The sequence below is a fragment of the Danio aesculapii genome, chromosome 18, assembly GCF_903798145.1.
Source record: "Danio aesculapii chromosome 18, fDanAes4.1, whole genome shotgun sequence".
In the NCBI taxonomy this organism is placed as follows: domain Eukaryota; kingdom Metazoa; phylum Chordata; class Actinopteri; order Cypriniformes; family Danionidae; genus Danio; species Danio aesculapii.
This window is the reverse complement of record NC_079452.1, coordinates 48,026,620-48,049,330: the sequence shown is the minus strand read 5'-3', so window position 1 is coordinate 48,049,330 and position 22,711 is coordinate 48,026,620. Positions and strand designations below refer to the sequence as shown.

General features: G+C 34.4%; 1 protein-coding gene across 1 annotated transcript; it reads left to right on the top strand.

The window, feature by feature from the left end:
- Positions 1-620: 620 nt before the first annotated feature.
- On the top strand, positions 621-21,597 carry calb2a (calbindin 2a). Its single transcript, XM_056479063.1, has 11 exons — positions 621-833; positions 4,717-4,793; positions 9,839-9,928; positions 10,155-10,235; positions 13,618-13,674; positions 15,637-15,714; positions 16,036-16,091; positions 16,198-16,237; positions 17,388-17,441; positions 20,120-20,191; positions 20,288-21,597. Exons 1-11 carry the CDS (start codon positions 740-742, stop codon positions 20,402-20,404), a joined length of 816 nt encoding a protein of 271 aa, XP_056335038.1. The 5' UTR covers positions 621-739; the 3' UTR covers positions 20,405-21,597.
- Positions 21,598-22,711: the final 1,114 nt, after the last annotated feature.

The following is a 22,711-nucleotide window of genomic DNA, read 5'->3' as shown; positions in this document are numbered from 1 at the left end:
TGTGTGTGTGTGTGTGTGTAAATGAGTATGTATTGGTGTTTCCCAGTACTGAGTTGGGAATCTGGAAGTACTGGAAGGGTGACTGTGTAAAACATATTCTGGAATAGTTGGCAGTTCATTTTGCTGTGGCAACCCCTTAAATAGAGACTAAGCTGAAGGAAAATTAATGAATGAATGAAGTACAAACATAGAAGCCAAGTCTTCTTTTTGTTTACAGATGTGACGTTTTAACCACATAAATATGACCTTATGGCATTTCCCGCCAAATTGGACCCAACAGTATTTGTGAATCCTTTATTACCCCATGCAATTCGAGGTAGGTGAAGAAAGTTGTAATCCCTCTCTTTTACCCATATTTGCTCAATAATTTTTGTATTTTTTAACGAGAAAACTAACATACTGCAATTTTAAACCACGTTGTTCATGCATATAATATCCCCCTATATTTACGCATAAGTCACAATATACACTCAGTTTAATAGCCTACTGCCATCCTGGTCCATTGGCATGTTTCAGCGAGAGCTCAGCATCTCCAGCATCTTCGCCAGCACGTGAACGCGCGCTGAGCCGTGAAACAGTGAAGCTGGATCTACTGCGCCACCCGCATGAGCGCCACAGGACTGCAGGCACTCGGCGCATTTAAAACCCCCTGCAAAGCACGGGGGGAGTTACAGTGCGAATTGGACTCTGACTGAGTAAAAGTTCGCCCGGGATTTTCTTGTGGACAGTATACGATAAGATGGCAAACAAAGGACAGCAGCCTCCTTACCTTCACTTGGCGGAGCTGACCGCATCCCAGTTCTTGGACATCTGGAAACATTTTGATGCAGACGGTGAGTGGAGACGCGACGCTTATTCCAGGAATGTCACTCTGGAAAAACAACTCGTTAAATTCTAAATGTTCTCATTTTAAAAAGCAGAAAAAAGTGTCATGCTAACAGTTTTCATAGAAGAGAGGTCGACTGTTTTTAAATGTAGCGTGAAAACTGAAAAATTTGAAAGGTTTCGTCCGAATTAAAAATGAATCAAATAAGGAAAGTACGAAAAAATACTTTGCAATGCGTGAAAAATGTTCATTTAAAAATACAATTCATGTTACATATAAAAATACATCATTTATATAATTTTTTTATATTTACATATATTTTTGCCAAATATTTTGCAATAATTAATTATTTGTATTAATTATTACCTGTATTAATATTTTTTTAACTGTAAAAATGGGTCTTAAAGTTATTGAAATGTTCCTCACACAAATTCTTTGGGGAACCAAAAATACTTTTTCTATTGCATCTGTGCGAAAACACCCTATTTAACCTTTATTTTAGAGAGCGTTTTAGTCATTTTTGTTGCTGGATATTCATATTTAACAGGCTACAGTTGACACAAACCAGGAATTGCATTTATGTTTTTATGTAAGAATTTATTAAGAAAGGCAACGACAAAGTACATACGGTTTATAATAGTTTGATTGATTAATATAAGATTTTACTCCTGAAGGCGCTCCACATATAGTGTCCCATTGGAGAAATTAAATGTACTATAATATTTCTCATTCGGACTGGTGGAAAATGTTTCAGATCCAGGCTGCATTTAAAAATCTAATGAGCTGCCCATTTCAACATCATCTCGTGCATCATGCGCGCGCCGGCGGGGTTTGTGAAAGCGCAGGTTCACTTTCTTCCTATTCCCAAGTGTGTATTACGCATCTTGGGCATCTGTCAGTGCGTCGCTCTGTTGGGAAGATGGGCGTGTGTTCAAGGTCCTCACAACCCAGGACATCTTCTGAGGATCATTACAGGAAACTCATCGGGTGTTGTTCCCGGAGAGTTCGCACTTTTCTTACATCCTGCTGTGTCTAAAGCTGAAAATAACTCATTGACTAATTATTATTGTATTACGGACATAATCATATCCGCAGGACAGATGTTATCTTCATTTGCAACTTGGTTCGGGTTTCCTGTTCTTTTCAAGGCTAGTGAAACACAGAGGGGATTGGGGGAATGATATCCAATGAACAGATTACTAACGTAAAGAATATGCTTACTAACCTCCAATTACATGCAATAATTTCAGTTACAGGCTTATATGGAACAGAAAAATTAGTAAGGAAATCAAAACAAATGGCTGGGTTCATAGCAGATCTTAAATTCAGTCTTGCTTTTTTGTTTTACATATAACTATCATTTCAAATAGGAGAATAAATATTTTATTTCAAAATTCATTCTCAAAGTTCAATGTAAAGACACAATACAGCATCAAAGCCAACTCACCTTAACCCTGGTTGTAATTGCTAGGTAAATGCATTCATTCCACCTCCGAGCCACAATGAAATGTCTGTATTAAGAGAACAAAATGTCACTTCAGAAGCACTTCTAAGCCACTTTTAAGATGCTCAAAATCCAAAGTCACATTTACCTCAAGAGGTAACCAAAGGATAAAATATTGCAAAAGCTGATTTTCTGCTGTCTAAACAATATTTAAACAAAAGTACTGTTGACATATGACTTTATTATATGCTTCCATATCTTTAGACAGTTGGGATTAGTGCAATTAAATCAATTTCAAGAGACAAACTTACAAAGAGCGAGAAAGTGCAAAAATAGTCTAAAGTCTAAAATGCATAGTTTGTCAAATTTATGAGGGATGGATTATGTAGACAGCATGCAACCAGTTAATAATATGTCACAAAGATATGCTTTTAGCAAAAAAAATTCTGAATTTGAAGATTTTCAATCATAACAGATTTTCCATTGAAGATCCTTTACTGCTCATTCAAGTGGTTTGATGGAAATTCCCTGCATTTTATCATCAACACAAAAAGAATGTTGGGTTGTATTAATCCATGTTGGGTCAAATATGGACAAACCCAACCATTGGGTAAAACTTGTCATTTAAATTTAATTAAAAAAAATGACTGTCCATATTTAAACTAAAGTTGGGTTAGTACAAACCAGCATTTTTAGACTGTATATTTCATACTACAAATCTAAAGGTTTAATGAATTTTGTTGTCATTCTCCAAAATGGCTACTCCAACACTTTAGATCTATAAGATGGCTGACGATGGTATAAACATCAGGTGTGCTAGAAGAATGACAATAAGCAAAGTCAAATGGTGTAGAATTCAAATATGGTCATCAGAAATTAACATGTAACTAAAGCGCACGTCATATAAGCATGCTGGCAGCAACAATCTGAACACACTGATATTTCCAAAGACCATGAGTTCAAGGTGTATGCAAAAACTGCATGAAATGCAAACAGAATGAATGGACCTATGATCTCGTAAAATGTCAAAGTGATCATATCGACACCAGATGGCAATATAGTCAATTCCAACAAGCTCAGCAGGATTAATGCATGTGCCAACAGTAATTACTATGTATTGCACCCAACAAATAAGTAAATTAATTATTCTGAAGAGATCTCTGGCTACAGTCAATGTATGCAGTGTCCATTCTTTCTAACCAATAGTCAGATCAATTGCAAACCCATTAGTAAGAGTGTCTGTCTACTCATGGTATTTTCCAAGCCATGAAGAGATGATATTTCACATTTATTTTAAATAACAGAAAGAGGGATTCCCATGAGTCAGCATGTGTCCTGATGTCCACAAATGCCACTATAGTCCACAGGCAAATTAATTACCAATTGTAGTAAAGACTAACATTTCAAACATCATGCCTTTGGGACAAGCACAAATCATAGGACAATACTCATGAACTTCACATAAATTACAATCACTGCTGTGATGTTTAAGGCCATATGCACAAAATCCCATTTCAAACACATGCACGCACATTTCTTTGACGAGAATGGCCAATTTCCTGAAGTGGGAAATTCCCTCCAGATGGCAATATCGCATTTATTTGTGGAGGCAATTTAAAATTTCAGCAGAATTCTCTGAAGCATCAAGAACAATCTCTTTTCCCGGCTTTTCAAATAAATGGCTTTAAAAGGCTCATACTGTACAGCTCCCAATTAGAGGGGGGGAAATGTAAAAGAGAGAGTCTTGAAAGCTTAACTGGGAGACTAGCCATCAAAAGTTTTTAATTAAGAACTGTGTTACTTGGATTTGGGTGCCAGCCACAAACCAATCTTAAGTTAACCAGCTTCAAAGCAGCCATCTAATGGCAATCTCATTTCAGCTGAGAGACTGTTGTATATAATGACAAACAGCATTACGGATTAAGACATCTCAGGAAATATTGAACCATATTGCAGGAAATGGCTACATCGAGGGTAAGGAGCATGACAACTTCTTTAGTCAGTTAACCCAAAAATGAAAATGTATGGTTTATTTTGTCACCCTCAGGCCATCCAAGAAGCAGGTGACATAGTATTTTGAAGAACATTAAAGGTGAAACAGGTCATTTTGTTCAGAAACAAGTTTTTATGCTGGTTTAAATCCTTCTCATCCAGATAACAATTATTGAAGGGGACCTATTATGCAAAAATCACTTTTATAAGGGGTATAGTGCGACATCAGTGTGTGATTATAGCCAGCCTATAATGGTAAAAAATAATTAATTGTATTTTTTATAATCACACTTCATAAAAACAGCCTGCAGAAACACGTATCATCAAAGGGGAAAAGCCCCACCCATTTCGTAATGATCTCCTCCTCATTAGCATAAACAGCCCTGAGTGAGAAGCAGCCGTCTGTCATTAATACTGACATCACAATACTGAACCATACTTCCTTCTATTGCAGGAAATGGCTACATCGAGGGTAAGGAGCTTGACAACTTCTTTAGTCAGCTGGAGATTGCGAGGAGAGGAGCTGGTGTGGTGAGTGTTACGAGCCAGTGAGAAAGCATTAGCATCTCATTAGAAAGCATTGCATTGTCTAAACTCTGCTGCGGAATTCCCAAAGCAATGACTAATCTTAGGAAAACCAGCCCTGTTTTATTCATTGTGCTCAAACTGTGTGATGATATTTGCTTTGTTCAAACAGTTGAAGTCAGAATTATGAGCCCCCCTTTTTTTAAATATTCCCCAAGTGATGTTTAACAGAGCAAGGAAATTTTCACAGCATGTCTGATAATATTTTTTCTTCTGGAGAAAGTCTTACTTGTTTTATTTCAGCTAGAATAAAAGCAGTTTTTAATTTTTTAAAAACCCTTATAAGGTCAAAATTATTAGCCCCTTTAAGCTATAGTTTTTCAATAGAAACCATCGTTATACAATAATTTGCCTAATTACCCTAACCTGCCTAGTTAACCTAATTAACCTAGTTACGCCTTTAAATGTCACTTTAAGCTGTATAGAAGTGTCTTGAAAAATATCTAGTCAAATATTATTTACTGTCATCATGACAAAGATAAAATAAATCAGTTATTAGAAATGAGATATTAAAACTATTATGTTTAGAAATGTGTTGAAAAAAATCTTCTCTTCGTTAAACAGAAATTGGGGAAAAAAATAAACAGGGGGTCTAATAATTCAGGGGATTTAATAATTCTGACTTCAACTGTATATGCTGAACATACATTTTAAACAAGTTTAAAGAAATAGTTTACTCAAAATTGAAACCAGCTTTTTTTCAAGTCAGTTGGAGCTTCTTTGAACACCACTGACTAAATGAGTATGGTTTAATCCAATTTTACATCAGCTATTGCTGTAAGATATTAATAAAAACAAAGCTGTGGTACATCTAGAATTGGATTTGGGGTTGGGTCTATACAGGGCCTATTTGGAGGATGGGGATGGGTTTGAAACAGTAATGTTCTCAACAAATAATGGAGGCATTCACTAAATAAATACACTATATAATATAAACAGAAAAGGTGCTGATTAATCTTTGGAATAGTTCACCCAATAATGGAAATATATGGTTTATTTTGTCACCCTCAGGCCATCCAAGAAGCAGGTGACATTGTATTTTGAAGAACATTAAACATGGAATAGATCATTTTCTTCAGAAACTATTTTTGTTATGCTGGCTTAAAGCCTTCACATCCAGATAACAATTATTAAAAGGGACCTATTATGCAAAAATCACTTTTTTAAAGGGTTTAAACAGAGTTGTGTGACATCCGTGTGTAAATATTGCCAGCCTCTAATGGTAAAAATTTATTAATTACATTTTTTATAATCCCACTTGATAAAAACAGACTGCAGAAACACTTTGATTGGCATTCTCCCTTTCTACGCATCATCAAATGGGAAAAGCCCCGCCCATTAGGCGATCTCTCCCTAATTAGCATAAACAGCCCTGAGTGAGAAGCAGCCGTCTGTCATCAAAGTTTTTACCTGCTGAAGATAATGTCAGTGATTAAGAGGATCATAAATGTGGAGTTTTAGGATGCACACCGGAGTCTACATAGACTACCTTCTTCTTTTCACATTTACAGTTTCTTACTGACATTGTTTTGACATTGTTTCTGTTTTGAATCTGCTGCTATGCTGATGCAGAGACATTTGTAGCTCTGTCCTCTTATGAGCACAATCTCATTTAAATTTAAAGTGACAGTTACCAAAACGGCACGATTTGGATCAAAGCATAAAAGGGGCAAAAGAGTTATAAAACATTATTTGTGAGGTATTTTGAGCTGGACCCTCACATACACACTGTAGAGACATCAGATACTTATTTTACATCTTGTAAAAAATAGGCATAATAGGTCCCCTTTAAACTAAATGGTCCAAATGTATTTAAATATTCTTGTGGAAGGTGTATGACCAAGTAAAGTTCATCCAGTCCAAATGTTTGGTCTAAACATTAGGATAGGCTGTCCTACCTGCCTGTCAATATATGTATTTGCACACCTCTGTGCACCCTGGTCGTGCAGAAGTGAGTATGTGATCGGCACATTCACGGTTCTGGCTAGGAATTGTTGCCACAGCATGAGGAAATACAACAACCAGCACCTTAAAAAGCACCACAGGCGGCTATATGATGAGTCTCTTGCTAAAAAGTCAATTAAAAGTAAATCGCATATCAAATTGAAATTTCAAAAATCGCAGTTAAATATTTTCCCCAAAATGCACAGCCGTAGTTCAGGCAAAAAAATGGCAAACATCAACATCCTACCTTCTTTTAAAATTTTGTATAGTAATTACTATCTGTACTAAAGTTTTCTCTCTGGTGAATTTTACGTGACGAATTTTATTGATGTTGTCTAGTGTGTGTTTATGCGTTCAAGAGGAGTGGCTTTGGATGCCGATGTGCAGGGTAGGACATGGGCTTTCAGTGCTATCAGGCTAATGTTCTTTCCAAGATCTCCTATTGCATTATTTAGATAAAACCGTGGTCTTAGTGATTGATAAAATGTGAGTCAATTACTACCAGGACTTTGAGAGTCAAAAAAATATATATACAGGCAAAACAAATTTATACCTGCTGTTCCTGATGATATATTGAGGTCTTATGAAGCATATTAATCGTTGAAAAAAAATTTAACTATAGCTGCGTTCCAAATGGCACACTATACACTATGCACTTATGCACTATGTACTTACAGTATGCACTTACACACTTAATAGCATAGTATATGTTGCCCCAAATGGAACACTAATGTTTTTTTTTTACTAAGTGGAAATTCAAACCGTTTCTCTGATTTTGATGGTTGCCAAATTAGTGAAATAAATGACCAAAGTACCAAATAATATCTGTCATGAATATAACCGCATTCACCATCAGGAGGGGCTATAATCACTCTCGTAGGAGAATTTTGATTTCACAATCCATTCATTCATTCATATTCATTCATTTATTTTCTTTCCAGCTTAGTCCCTTTATTAATCTGGGATCGCCACTGCAAAATGAACAGCTAACTTATCCAGCATCTGTATTTTACGTAGCGGATGCTACTCCAGCCACAACCCAACACTGGCAAACACCCATACACTCTTGCATTCACACACATACACTATGGCCAGTTTGGCTTATTCAATTCCGGAGCAACCGGAGCACCCAGAAGAAACCCACACGAACACGGGGAGAACATGCACACTCCATACAGAAATGCCAACTGACCCAGCCAGGGCTCGAACCAGCGACCTTCTTGCTATGAGGAGATTGTGCTACCCACTGCGCCACTGTGCTGCCGCTTTCACAATCCAAAATAAATAAAGCAATACAACATGAGCACCCAAAAGCTCCGCCCCTTCCGCTATGTGAGCAAAGCTGCGGTTGTTGATTGTGTGAAGTGACCAACATTCCACATTTTATTTTACCAGTTGAATAAGTGCATCATCAGTGTATTTAAAGTGCACTTATTGATGAGTTTTCATTGTGAACGCACTACTTACACTATTTATACTACAAAATGGCGTAGAATAGTGCATAAGTATGCGATTTGGGATGCACCTTATGATTCTTGGAATGTCTGTGTAAATTACTAACAAAGTTTCATTTTTGTGTGAATTATCCCTTTTCTTACAAAATGGCCAAATAGGTTATACTCTAAATATGTTGTTAAACATTTCATTTTAAATTTGAATATAGAGACAGTGTCATGTTGTGTATTTCCTAAGGAAATTACCCATTACCCATGTACATACGGTTTCATTTAAATGCAATGTGTGGACTAATTTTCTTTCCAGTTGACAAATTTTACACCTATTCGTTTGACAGAGGATTTGGAAAACAACAATTTAACATTGCATGCATTTTCCCAGGATCCAGATTGTTGAGCTACTATAATGAAATGCTCTTCCAACAGAGCTACACTAATTCTAAATCATTATGTACAGGGTGGGCCATTTATATGGATACACCTTAAAAAAATGGGAATGTTTGGTGATATTAACATCCTGTTTGTGGCACATTAGTGTATGTGAGGGGGCTCATGAAAGAATAAAGTTATGTTAAAACTAAGCACACCATTGTTTTTCTTGTGAAATTCCCAATAAATTTGATGTGTCACATGATCCTCTTTCTATTGAAAAAACAAAAGTTGGATGAAAGATGGCCGACTTTAAAATGGCCACCCATGGTCACCACCCATCTTGAAAAGTTTGCCCCCTCACAAACAGGACGTTAATATCACCAACCATTCCCATTTTATTAAGGTGTATCCATATAAATGGCCCACCCTGTAGATGAAAGGGCCAATACATTATGTCTTGCTCATATTAAAAAATATATATTTTCCGAAAAGGAAAATTCTGTCATCATTTACTCATCCTCCACTTGTTCCAAAACCTGAGTTTCTTTCTTCTGTGAAACACAAAATAAGATATTTTGAAAAATGTTGGAAACCAATGTTCATAGACTTCCACAGCATATATATATATTTTTTCTTACAATGGATGTAAATGGCTACCGGTTTCCAACATTCTTCAAAATATCTTCTTTTGTATTTAAGGTCTAATTTTTATTTTTGGGTGAACTATCCCTTTAAGAACACTATTTTAGTAAATGCTCCTGTGGTTCGTATTTTATAAACTGTATGTTGAAGGACATATTGCCCTTTACATTTAAAGGAATCAAAATACATGAAAAATACCTGTCAATTCCATCATCTTAACAACACAATGGGCTCTACTTCTAAAGACATTTCTTCAAGTGCAGCGTGTGCAAATGAAATATATAAAGACCCCAGATGACTAGGCAGATGGCACGCTGAAAAGATAGAAAAGGAGATTTTTATCTTTATCCCTCTATGTTCAGCAATAAAACGGGGGAGGCTCACAAATTGTCTCATAAAGTTAGTAATGCTTTTATCTGCCTTACAAGTGGCAATGAATACGGCACAGGGCAATGCACAATGCACATTACTCATAAAGTGATAGCTTTATCCTAACCTGAGAGGCACAAACTGAATAAAGCTTTTCCAATAAGCCATGGATGGGGAGAAGATTCATCTTGTTGTGCTTTCTCCACGCAGGATCCCTCAAATGCAGCCTTTAAAGGGAGAATGACAGAGTTCATGCAGAAATTCGACAAGAACAAAGATGGGAGAATTGAGATGTCAGAGGTATAGAGGAACAATCATTTAACACATCACCGTGACTCTGTTGTTGACAAGTTCACAAATATTCCATCTTCTTTCCGGAGAAGAGAAAACTCATCCCTTTAATCAAACCTGTGACTTATTGAGAGATCTGTCCGATAAGCTTCGGTCTCAAATTGGAACAGTAGAGCTTTTCAATTCTTTTTGTCGCATGGGTGTCTAATCTACTCATCTATACTTTTTTCATCAGCTGGCTCAGATCCTGCCCACAGAAGAGAACTTTCTCCTCTGCTTCAGACAGTTTGTGGGATCCAGCACCGAATTCATGGCTGTAAGTGATGATGCTATTTTTTCATTTGATAGATAGAAAGTAGGGCTGGCCGATGTGACAAAAATTTCATATCACGATACAAGTCATCTCATATCCTGATATCAATTTATCACAATATAGTACCATCTTTGTAAATTCAATCAGTTGTTTATAAATTGACCACATATAAATACACAGTATATACTCAGAAATGTATTTACTCATATGTGATCATATGTCTCACTGTTTTTAAAACTTGAGGGCAAATGCTTGATTTAAAATGAAGAAATATTAACAAATTATTAATCAAATATAAAATACTTTTTAAAAATTATAGTGGGTGACACTTTAAAAGGAGCATTACTGCCGCGAGTCATACCGCCGCCGCTCTAAAGCCGTTTTTTCACTGCACACGATATTTGAACACGACTGTCAGAATACGCCCCCTAGTGGCTGTCGCACAGAATTTTCAGTTTTGTCGCGCACCATGGGAGAGAAGCTGATTCTCCAATGTTCTGAATGAAGGAGTGCAAAAGCAAGAGCCTTTATTCTTTGTGCGTTCACCATGGTTGAATGAATGCAATACTAGAAACTCATTGACCGCTAAAAATTTTGGTGGGAATGTGGAGACAGCATTAAAAATAATATTTTTGGTACTCATTTATGAATAGAAATGTTTTTTTTAATATTCGCTTTATTCTGATTAAAAAAATAACGAAAAAACGACTATTTCTCATCTCGCATGCACGGACCTGCTCGTACAACACTGGAATACATCACATCCGGTCGGCCGATCACATACATATTTCAACGTATCCGCAGCTCAAATTCGATCCAAATTTTCCGTGTACGAAGATGATCGGAACTCCACGCAGCTCCCAGACTTCTCTCGATTGCAAATGAATGACTTCCGGTCTGTCCCTTGCCGTTTGTCGTGTGCAGTGGAAAGGCAGCTTAAGGGAGTAAGAACTTGTTTTTAGGTATAACCCACAAAGGGACGAGATGCAAACGGACAGAAATATACAGTAGCTGTAAATACTCTGCTACTTGTAAATGAAGATGAAATAATGAGATAAAGCATTATAATTCCTTCATTAATCATTAAAAACTTGTTAACAAGCTTTGCTATCATTGTAAACATGTTAAGTGAAATGAGTATTCATTTTGGAAAGTAAATAAAAAACAACTAATTAATTATTAGAGGTCCAGCATAAAACTAAAAAAATCACTGAATAAAATGCTAAATGTAAACATTGTATTTTCAAGATTGCAACTTTCTTACAATGTGTAATTCATCCAATTCATTGCACTCATAAACATTTTTATTACCATAGTATTACCATAAACAAACTATTTTGCATTATATATTTCTGTTTCATCCATATGATATATATTGTCATTTTGCACAGCCCTAATAGAAAGATCTCTTATAGATGAGAGGTCACCAACAAACAACTTTACACTCATGCTATAAGATGCACAGACAGTACGATGTTTCAGTAAATCTGGTCATTGGGGTCACGGATCTTTAGACGTTAAACAATTAATGGGAAATGTACTAAGTAATATAAATAATTCTTGTTAACCTCCGGCCGCAGCTGTATGTGATCTATAGCCGATTAATCATGTGGATGGATGATAACAGCCTTCTGAGCCTACTAGTAGGTGCAGAAGGCCCCTTCTGGCCCATATCTATCAGCTGATAACCACTGATAACGCCCATTCAATTGAGTGATAACATTCAAATCGGCTGCCTGGTGAGACGTTTAATTTTTTTCAATTGGAAATCACTCACAGCCCTACATATTCTTTGTGGATTAAAGACATTTTAAAAAAATTAACTATAGAAAAACATACACACAATGAAAGAAACTTCGAGCAACTTCTATAAAACTGGTGGTCCTTATTATAGATTATTTAAAACATGAAATGGTTTTTAAAAATTTGAATATATTGCTCCACCGGAAATATCAATTTCCCTTATACTTCTTCAAATTCCTTCGCTATATATTGCATATATGCGCATTTGTATAGATGCATATTTATTTATGTGCATATTTGTTTGGATGACTGTGTTGTTTTTTTGCATTGTTTGGGGCAGGAGATGGGAAGTTGTATGTGTGTTTTGTTTTTGTTTTTTTTAATTAGTGTTGCTGTATATTTTGTTTAGAGTATGTGCATATATAGTTGAAGTCAAAATTATTAGCCTGCTGAAATTTTTTATTTTATTTTTCAAATATTTGAAAATTATGTTTACTGAGCAGGGAATTTTTCACAGTATTTCCTATAATATTTTTTTCTGAAGAATTTCGCCTAGAATAAAAGCAATTTAAAAATTAACAAAAAAACTGTGGTCAATATTATTAGCCCTCTTAAGCGATATATATATATATATATATATATATATATATATATATATATATATATATATATATATATATATATATATATATATATATATATATATATATATATATATATTTATTTATTTATTTATTTATTTATTTTTTTTTTTTTTTTTCATTGGCTAAAGAACAAACCATTGTTATACAATAATTTGCCTAACCTAATTAAGCCTTTAAATTGCACTTTAAACTGACTACTAGTGTCTTAAACAATAGCTAGTAAATATTATGTACTGTCATCATAGCAAATATATAAGAAATCAGTTCTAATGTTTAGAAATGTGCTGAAAAAATCCCTCCGTTAAACAGAAATTGGGGAAAAAATACAAAAGAATTCAAATTTAACATGAGGACTAATAATTCTGACTTCAACTGTACATGTCATCACTCATATTATCTTCTATTCTTCAGTATTTTTCTATCTGTAATTGTAATTGTGAAACCTGCTGAGTTGGAGAAAATGAAAATAAAGTGGAAGGGGGGGATGGGGAGAGAAAGAAAATCTGGTCATCGGAAATTGACTGCTTCAGTGATGTATTATGTCAACTAGAGGTAAGGAGAAAGGGAAGCTTTTTAATCATCCAGTGTGGTAGGCAAGCCTTTTAAAGGGATAGAATGAATAAGTACAAACTTCTATTTTCAGACTCATGTATTATAGATGCGGCTGTAATTCTCTGTAGACCTGTAGAGGGAGGCATCTATCTTTGATAAGAGCCTGTGATGGAAACAAGGCCAGCTGCTAGATTAAAACATTCATTAAATGGCATTTCTTGCTCCTTGTTTTCACAATGAACAGCTGCTTCCAAAAGAAAAAACCGACGGGTATGATGAAAAAGCAGGAGTAATTAATGGAAGAGTGATTTGCCAATTATTTCCTTCCCTCCACATTTATATGCATTCCAATTCCTCTGATTTGTGATATACTGTCTGCGTTTGTATTTGTATGCATCACTGATGGTACAGTAACAATATTATTCTTTTTTTGTGTGTATCAATAGGCCTGGCGGAAATACGACACAGACCGCAGCGGTTTCATTGAAGCTAATGAACTTAAGGTGAGATTTCGAATACTTTTGCTGCTGTGGCCTTCACAACAACCCCTGAAAAGACTTTCCGAAGCCACTAATGTGATAAGGCAGATGGAAACTATGCAAATCTCTTTGGATTTGGTGGCTGGCATCCGAAGAGAGTATACAAATCACTACATTTGTAAACAAAGCAAATGAAGCAATGAAACTGACTGAGGAGACGATGACCTCAAAAAGAGTAAAGCAGATGACACTTGAACAGATAATGCGCTCATTAAGTGAAAATGCTTAAGGGGGTTCACTAACCAGAAATGCACATGGTTTGGAGGATAGTAGCAGCAATGACTTATTAATGGGATACTAAAATACACATGTGTTTTTTGAAGTGTAAAATGTTGTCATTTAGAGCTGGTTTTTGCATAAAATAACAAAAATATTATCATGTTTAATTAGTTTTTAGAGAATACAATACCATCAACTTCATAAGAAAGTAGTTACTCTGATCAACTGGCATTTTGTCAGGAAAAGATGTTTTAAATGACAATATTTTCTAGTCAAGATTAGGAAAAAAATATCAGACCTTTAAAAAAATTAAAACAATTATTAACATTTTACACTGTTAGACATTTTATTGTATTTTAGCTGTAACTTACTGTTGCCAGCAAGTTACCGCAACTGCCCCTTTACAGTATCTTACCTGTAAATGTGTTTTACAGTAGCATGGCCCTATTGCTATTTCATTTTACAGTAAATAGCCTTATCGCAACTTCCTTTCATGGTCAAATGCTCTTTTCCACATTTTGACTTTACAGTATGACCAATTTTACAGTACTTTTACACTTTTACATTTTAGTAAAACAGATAATGCACTCATTAAGTGAAAAGGCTTAAGGGGGTTCACTAACCAGAAATGCACATGGTTTGGAGGATAGTAGTAGCAAGTGACTTATTAATGGGATACTAAAATACACATGCATTTCTTCCAAATTTAACATGTAAAATGTTGTCATTTAGACCTTTTTTTGCATAAAATATCAAAATTATTGTCATGTTTTATTTGTTTTTAGAGAATACAATACCATCAACTTCATACGAGAGTAGTTATTCTGACCAACTGGCATTTTCTCAGGAAAAGATGTTTTAAATGACAATATTTTCTAGTTAAAACTGGGGAAAAAATCATATCAGACCTTTTTAAAATAAATCTATTATTAACATTTTACACTGTTAGACATTTTATTGTATTTTTGCTGTAACTTATTGTTGCCAGCAAGTTACTGTAACTGCCCCTTTACCTGTAAATGTGTTTTACAGTAGCACAACCCAACTGCAATTTAATTTTGCAGTAAAATAGCCTTACCACAACTTCTTTTTATGGTAAAAGCCTCCTTCTCACATGTTAATTTTACAGTATGACCATTTTTACAGTACTTTTACACTTTTACATTTTACACTAGCAGTACAAAACCTTTATTTTTAGTATTTACTATTGAACTTAATCAATTTCAAACAAGTGATGAGGTCATGTACAACAGCGTTTTTATGATTCATTGGTATTATATCTATTTTAAAGTAATTTTCATTCATCAATCTATTTTAAATACATTTTGATAGATGTTAATTTTGAAGATGTTAACTGATTTTTTAAAATTAAAGTAGCAGTACTTGATTACAGTAAAATACCTAATATGCAATAAGCTACTGTAAAAGTTTTACTCACAAAAATTTACTCACAATGTAGTGCATATTACAGTAGTGAGTACTGTATGTGGGATTTTACTGGCCGTTTTTGCAGTAAATAACTGTAAAACTGCGGCAAAGTCTAAGTGTACTCAGACTCATACCTACTAAATACAGTAAGTGAATAGAAACAGAATTCTGAAGTGAACTTCTTTGAACACATTTTTAAACTACTCTAAATTTGTTATTTCATCTAATTTAAATGGTCTAAATGTAGCTATATAAAATAACTGAATATTTTTCCAACAGGGCTTCCTCTCTGACCTGCTTAAAAAGGCAAACAGACACTATGACGACCAGAAATTGCAGGAATATACACAAACAATAGTAAGTGTTTGACTTTTTGAATTTTACCTTAAGGTCCTCGAGCCGTTTGCCACCATGCTTGAATGCGTAGTTCTTGCTCTGACCCCACGGGTTGTGTCTGCTCTCCAGCTGTGCTAACATATGTGCACTCCTCAAGGCCAAAGACATAATCTTGAATTATTCCAAGACAAGCCAGCTGGATAATTGAGAGTCTTCAATGTCCTCTGCAACAAAATAAATCACGAAATATTGTGCAGCAAAAGAGAATACTGATTTAATAAAGCAATGTTTAAAATTCAAGACCTCCTATTTGAAACTGAGCTGTTTTTTTTTCCTTTATAGCTCAAAATGTTTGATCTGAACGGCGATGGGAAACTGGGTCTGTCCGAAATGGCAAGGTGAGAGATGTTCTGAAAAAGTTACAAATCACACTGTAAGACCAAACAAACCAATAATTTGTAATTATCAATGTTACTATTAATTTATTTTTGGCTTATTTTAAAGGCTTCTGCCAGTTCAGGAGAACTTCTTGTTAAAGTTTCAGGTGAGGACATATTTGTATATTAAAGGCCAGATTTACTAAACTGGGCCAATTCCAAGATTTTTAAGAATATAGATCGTTTTATTTATGAGGTTAGATATATCAGATATCTGTATAGGAGTGCTAATTAAAAGTAATATGGAATGTAATCAGTGAGCCTGTCTAAATACCCACACTTGGATTTTTTAACTCGACTACTTGTCTACTTACTTAAATTTTATGTATTTGGCCCAAGCATTCTAGGGGGTGTGAAGATTGTAAATGATTTATAAACACATTCAGAAATTTGTCCTTATAATTAAATATTAATGTTAATTAATAATATATATATTTTAATATAATATAATATAATATAATATAATATAATATAATATAATATAATATAATATAATATAATATAATATAATATAATATAATATAATATAATATAATATAATTCATTTTCTTTTCGGCTTAGTCCCTTTATTAATCTGCTGTCGCCACAGCAGAATGAACCACCAACTTATCCAGCATATGTTTTACGCATATGGATGTCCTTCCAGCTGCAACCCATCTCTGGGAAACATCCATACACACTCATACACTACGGACAATTTAGCCTACCCAATTCACCTGTACCGCATGTCTTTGGACTGTGGGGGAAACTGGAGCACCCGGAGGAAACCCACGCGAACGCAGGGAGAACATGCAAACTCCACACAGAAATGCCAACTGACCCAGCCAAGGCTCGAACCAGCGACCTTCTTGCTGTGAGGCGACAGCACTACCTACTGCGCCACTGCGTCCCCCTATATTATAGTATAATATAATATAAAATGGTTACATTTTGATTAAAGATCACCAAAACAAACAGTTATTAATGCGGATTAGATTGCATGGATTAGCGCTCGCCTTAAGACTTACAATATGTGCAAGCAAAACAAATATTGTTAATTTTCATTTTAGGCCGACTTTGAGTCCACTGCAGCGTAGTGTTTTTTAGATCTGCTTTATTAAACCATTAAATAACAGTGTAAATTTTGGTAAATAATGATCCTTAAGTTATTTAAATGGGCTCTATGTTAAAAAAAATCATAATCCCTTATTATTAGTAAACAGCAGCCTGCTTACATAACATACAACATACTGAAAGATGTGTTTTATTGGTCAACAGGGGGTCAGGCTGACTGCTGAGCAGTTCAATGCCATCTTTACATACTACGATAAGGTAATGTATGATCCAGCATAAATAGCCCTTTGACAGGCTTCAGTAAACTGTATAGATTTGTATGCACTGCTGTGCATGTGTTGTTGGAAATCTGATCTTGCCTTCCATCATAAGCGCCTTCTGAATGCAAAACAGCATCCCCATTCACCTGCACAGGTAAATGAGCAGAAGCACCTGCACCTGTTTTTCTGCCCACATCTTCCAGCCTGATGGATCATCATTTGGGAAGGGATTTAAAATGCAAAATCAGAAGCATATTTACAACAGTTTAAGCGCCAGCCACAAGTAATTACAGAAATCCCAGTGAAAATTGCTGCAAGATGAAAATTGCTATTTAACGCTCTTCAACCACAAGTTCATCATTAGTCTTCCTCCATTTTACTTACACAGACTTAGCTTATACCCTTTAGGAAGGAAAGATTATCTAAAGCTTGTGTTATATATCAGTCTCAATTTAAAAACAATAGCTGTTTTTAAAAAAAAGAGACAACAGCACCCACTAACATGTGTTCATACTAAACTGAAGGCTTGCTGTCTAGAATGTTTAATTGCAAATGAAATGTCGTCTACATTAACACAATGCTTTAGCATGTACGTCTAAAATTAACGTAGAATTTGTCTCTCAGTTGCCTCCTAGCAGTCACAATGCCTTACTTTTGTCTTGAAAAAACATTTGCGAGACACATGCCAGGCTAGGCATTTTTATTTTAAAATTACTTTTAGTCATTTAAGTTAGTAAATATTTAATAAATTAATACAATTAGCCATTATGGTTCTATTCATATGACACACTTGAATCAGCTGTGGATAATTTGAACAAAAAAGTAACAAAAGCTGTTTTCCTCTTTAGTTAACTAACAACTCTGATCCAAATGAATTTCTTCTGTGGGACACAAAACTGTCTGATTTCCTTTTTCTTAATATACTGTACCATTGTGCATGGGGTTTTCTTTTTGTGGTTGTGCTAGGGGTCAGTAAAAATCATTAATAATATAAAATATATATATTTTTAATAATTAACAAAAACATGAAATAATAAAAATGATCAAACATTAGTATAAAACAAACAAACAAACAAACAAACACACAAACAAACAAATACGTTGAATATTAAATGAAGATTAAAAAATCTAAATAAAATTAAATAAAAATATTCTATTTAAAAATTCTAATAATTATACAATGTTTATATTGATTATAATAAATCTATACAATTCTAAAATAAATAATACAAAAGGAACTTGAATAAGATTTAACAAATAAACTAAAATTGAATTAAAATCAATCAAAATTTATTGAAAACAAACAATAAAAATGTTTAATACATATACTAATGTTTAGAAAAAAGAAAAATGCAACTTAATAAAAAAAGAAATATTTTCCAATGACTACTTTAGACCATGGATTTTTTTCACAATATAAGTTAAATCTTTAAATAAGAAATTATATAGATCAGGTAGATTATATAGATAATTATATAGATTTTCTTACCATAAATTGAGTAAGAAATGACAGCATGGTATGAAATATGGTGTTATTACTTTGAAATGGCTTGTGTTTTGTGTTTAGGACTATATTTTAAAAGTTAAATAATATGTATTCAATTTTAAGAGTTTTTATTTCTATTGCATAAAGATGTATAGAGATTTTTAGTAGCATTGTGTCAAGTAGTTCAAATGACTTTCTGAGTAACTGAATTACTTTCAAGACAAAATGATAAGAAAAGAAATTTAAATACAACTAATTAACTCAGTAATTAACTCCTTTTTTGAAGTATCTTACACAACACTGATGTGCATTAATTCATTTTCCTTCGGCTTAGTCCATGATTATCAAGGGTCACCACAGTGGAATGAACCACCCAACACTGATATAGATGCTTTTAAAAATGTAGTATGTGGTCCCTCACATCATACTTGAAAACCTGTGGTCCATACAACTTGTGCACTACATTTTATGTTTGTTTTTGTTTGTATGTTTGTTTGGCTTTGTTTTCATGATTTAATTCAATTCAAGGTTAATTTTACATCACTTTTCACAGTAAATATTGTTTTAAAGGAACTTTACAAAAGGTGCACATTATTGCACTACAATCAAAATCAGAAAAGTTAAGAAGTCGTATAGTTGTGTATAGTGCGGACATTAAACATAGCTATATATGCTATATATAATATATAAGCGTAGATAATCATGAGCGAAGTCTAAGTCATTATTCAGAATTAACAATGTTTGATTCACAAATTAATGATTCCTTTCTTAAACTTGACTGGTTAATTTCATTCTGCCTTAAAAGAATAGTTCATGCAAAAGCTGAAAATTCTCTCATCATTTACTCACCCTTAACTTGTTCCAAACCTTTATGAGATTCTGTTGGAAAGCAGTAATCACTGACTATGGAAGTTATTTGTTTTTCCTACTATGAAAGTCAATGGTTACAGGTTTCCAGCTTTCTTCAGAATATTTTCTTTCATGTTCAACAGAAGAAAGAAACTCATAAAGGTTGGGAGCCACATGTCAATAGTGAGTAAATTTACTTTTTGGGTGAACTATCTCTTTAATGATTTTGTATTATTAGTATTTTATATGTTCACGTGCCTCAAGAAGACTTGAAGATTTAAAAGCTTTTAATAAACTATAACAAATCGAATTTTATTCGATTTCTCTTCTGTTCTTTCAAGGATGGAAACGGCTACATTGACGAGCAGGAGTTGGATGCTCTCCTGAAGGACCTCTATGAGAAGAACAACAAGGTGAGAAAGAAAAAGAAGCCTCAGAATCGTAACAGTATCTCACATTTCCAGACAACAAATCCAATCTCACTGTATTCCCACTTTATTTGATCTCAGGAGGTGGACTCCAAGAGCCTGACCGGTTACAAGCAAAGCATCATGGCCCTGTCGGACGGAGGAAAACTGTACCGCTCAGAGCTGGAGATCGTCCTCTGTCGGGACCCCATGCTGTGAACCTCCAGCTCAGCTCTGTCCCAGCTGCCTGAATACTGTAACCGTGTGCATGTGCCGGGCACCCCGTCCCCGTCCCTTCCCTATCCCGTCCCCGTCCTGAAGTGAGTTCTGGATGAGTGTGCGCAGAAAAGCACAAATCTGTCTGTTCTTTCCCTGCCCAAAACCCAATCACCACTGCTTTCCTCTGCCTACAAACTGCAGCTACTATGATGCCCTCTGCTCAATTTTTAAACTATATATTTAAAAGAAAAATAAAAGAGTCTTTCTGAAAGAGTAGCAGACTAATACTGGTGTAATACGATTAGATATGTGAAATATTTATTTGGAGTGCTTGGCTTCTGGTTTCTTCCCTTCTGTTTTGTTTCCTCCTCGGTTGGTTTTTGTCTTCATTTCGTTTCATTTCAGCCCAGTTGCGTTAGGGTTTGTTGTGTTTTTGTTTGGCTGATACTGTTTAAGGATGTAACTAAGACTATTCATTAAAGTTATGTGAAATAAAGAGGCTGTTTAATATGTTTGGTTCATTCTAGGGATTAATTCATTCTTCTTCTTCTTCTTCTTCTTCTTCTTCTTTTGTGCTAATCTAAATATTTGAGGATGTATGTCGGATCTCATCTGTTCTTCTGTGACATGCTGGATGGAGACATCACATTTCTAGTAAAAATCTTTCCTAATTGTGTCCTGATGCATTTAAACCATGGTAAATAATTAATCTGCAAGACTTTCCTCTTACATAGCAGAGTTTGTAGGAATTCCTATCAATAAATCATCATCAGAACATGAATAATTCATCCAAAAAGCCATTTTGAGTTTACAAACGGGGGTTTTCTACATGGCTTGCATTGCTTCTGTGTTGAATGATGACTGTATAAAATACATATACAGTTGAAGAATTATTAGCCCCCTGAATTATTAGCCCCCTGTTTATTTTTCCCCCATTTTCTGTTTAACGGAGAGACATAATAGTTTTAATAACTCATTTCTAAAAACTGAATTATTTTATCTTTGCCATGATGACAGTAAATAATATTTTACTAGATATTTTTCAAGACACTTCTATACAGCTTAAAATGACATGTGAAGGATTAACTAGATTAATTAGGTTAACTAGGCAGGTTAGGGTAATTAAGCAAGTTATTGTATAATGATGGTTTGTTCTGACTATCATAAAAAATAAACGTTTCCTCAGCTCCAAACATTTTGCTTGCCTTCTTATATTGACTGAATACAACATCCAGAAGTATTCAAAATTCATTACAATTGTCTATATTGTAGTTGTTGGACCCATTAATTAATAAATTAAGAGAATTCTGCTCTTTTATTAATGGTGTTTAAATATAGCTACTGTGAATTTAATGAGGAATTGAAAGTGGACAGCTCAAATCCACCTCTTCTCTATTCTCTAAGAGTCTGTGTTAGTCAAAAAGATTACCTGTGTTTCCTAAAGGTAATCAATGCTATAATTGTCTTTTGTATCATCTTGAGGCCTTAAATGTCTTTCGATTTCTTTAGGCATTTAAAAAGTATGTTTTAAGACTTAATGAAGCTGATCTAGACATAAAAACTGATTTAGTTCCACAACTGTTCAAAAAACTAGTGAAAAAAGTTATATTTATAATCATTCATCAACTTTTATTTACTTCCACATTCTTCTACAGTGTAAAAGGATAGTTCGCTCAAAATGTTTTTTTTTTTTTTTGCTTACTCGACATTTATTGATTTAAATGGTTCCAACCCTTTATGAATTATACTGTAAAAAGGTGTTAGTTAAAAAAAGTGAGTAAACCCATTGCCTTAAAAGCAAAAAAATTACTTTATTTAAAAAATCAGTTATCTTGGATAGGTTAAATTGACCTAACTTGATTTTTATAATTATGCACATCATTTATTTACGTAATAATTTTAAAGCAATGGGTTCACTGTTTTAAGTAAAGCCAAACAATCTCTGTTTTTACAGTGTACCAGCATTCTTCAAAATACTTTCTTTAGTGTACAACAAAAGAAAAAATGGTTACATCTTGGGTACAATTCTCGCTATTAACAGACCATTATATATGACTTTTAGCTCAACAGACTCCTACATTGCTGCTTTAGTAGTAATTATTAAGGTAGTTGAGTTTGATAGGATTAGGGATGTAAAATAAGATCATGCTGCATCATAGCGCATTTATCATGTATGGCCATACACCCAAAGCACTTCACAATCATGAGGGGGGTCTCTCCACATCATCACTAGTGTGCAGCATCCACGACGGCAGCCACAGGATAAAGGCACAAGTGCTCTCACCACTCACCAGCTATTGGTGGAGT

Excerpts from the sequence above, each read along its gene's own strand:
- calb2a (XM_056479063.1), top strand. The coding sequence starts at position 740 with ATGGCAAACAAAGGACAGCAGCCTCCTTACCTTCACTTGGCGGAGCTG. Across the intron at positions 13,675-15,636 it reads TTGAAGCTAATGAACTTAAG|GGCTTCCTCTCTGACCTGCT; the intron begins GTGAGATTTCGA and ends TTTTTCCAACAG. Across the intron at positions 17,442-20,119 it reads TCTTTACATACTACGATAAG|GATGGAAACGGCTACATTGA; the intron begins GTAATGTATGAT and ends TGTTCTTTCAAG.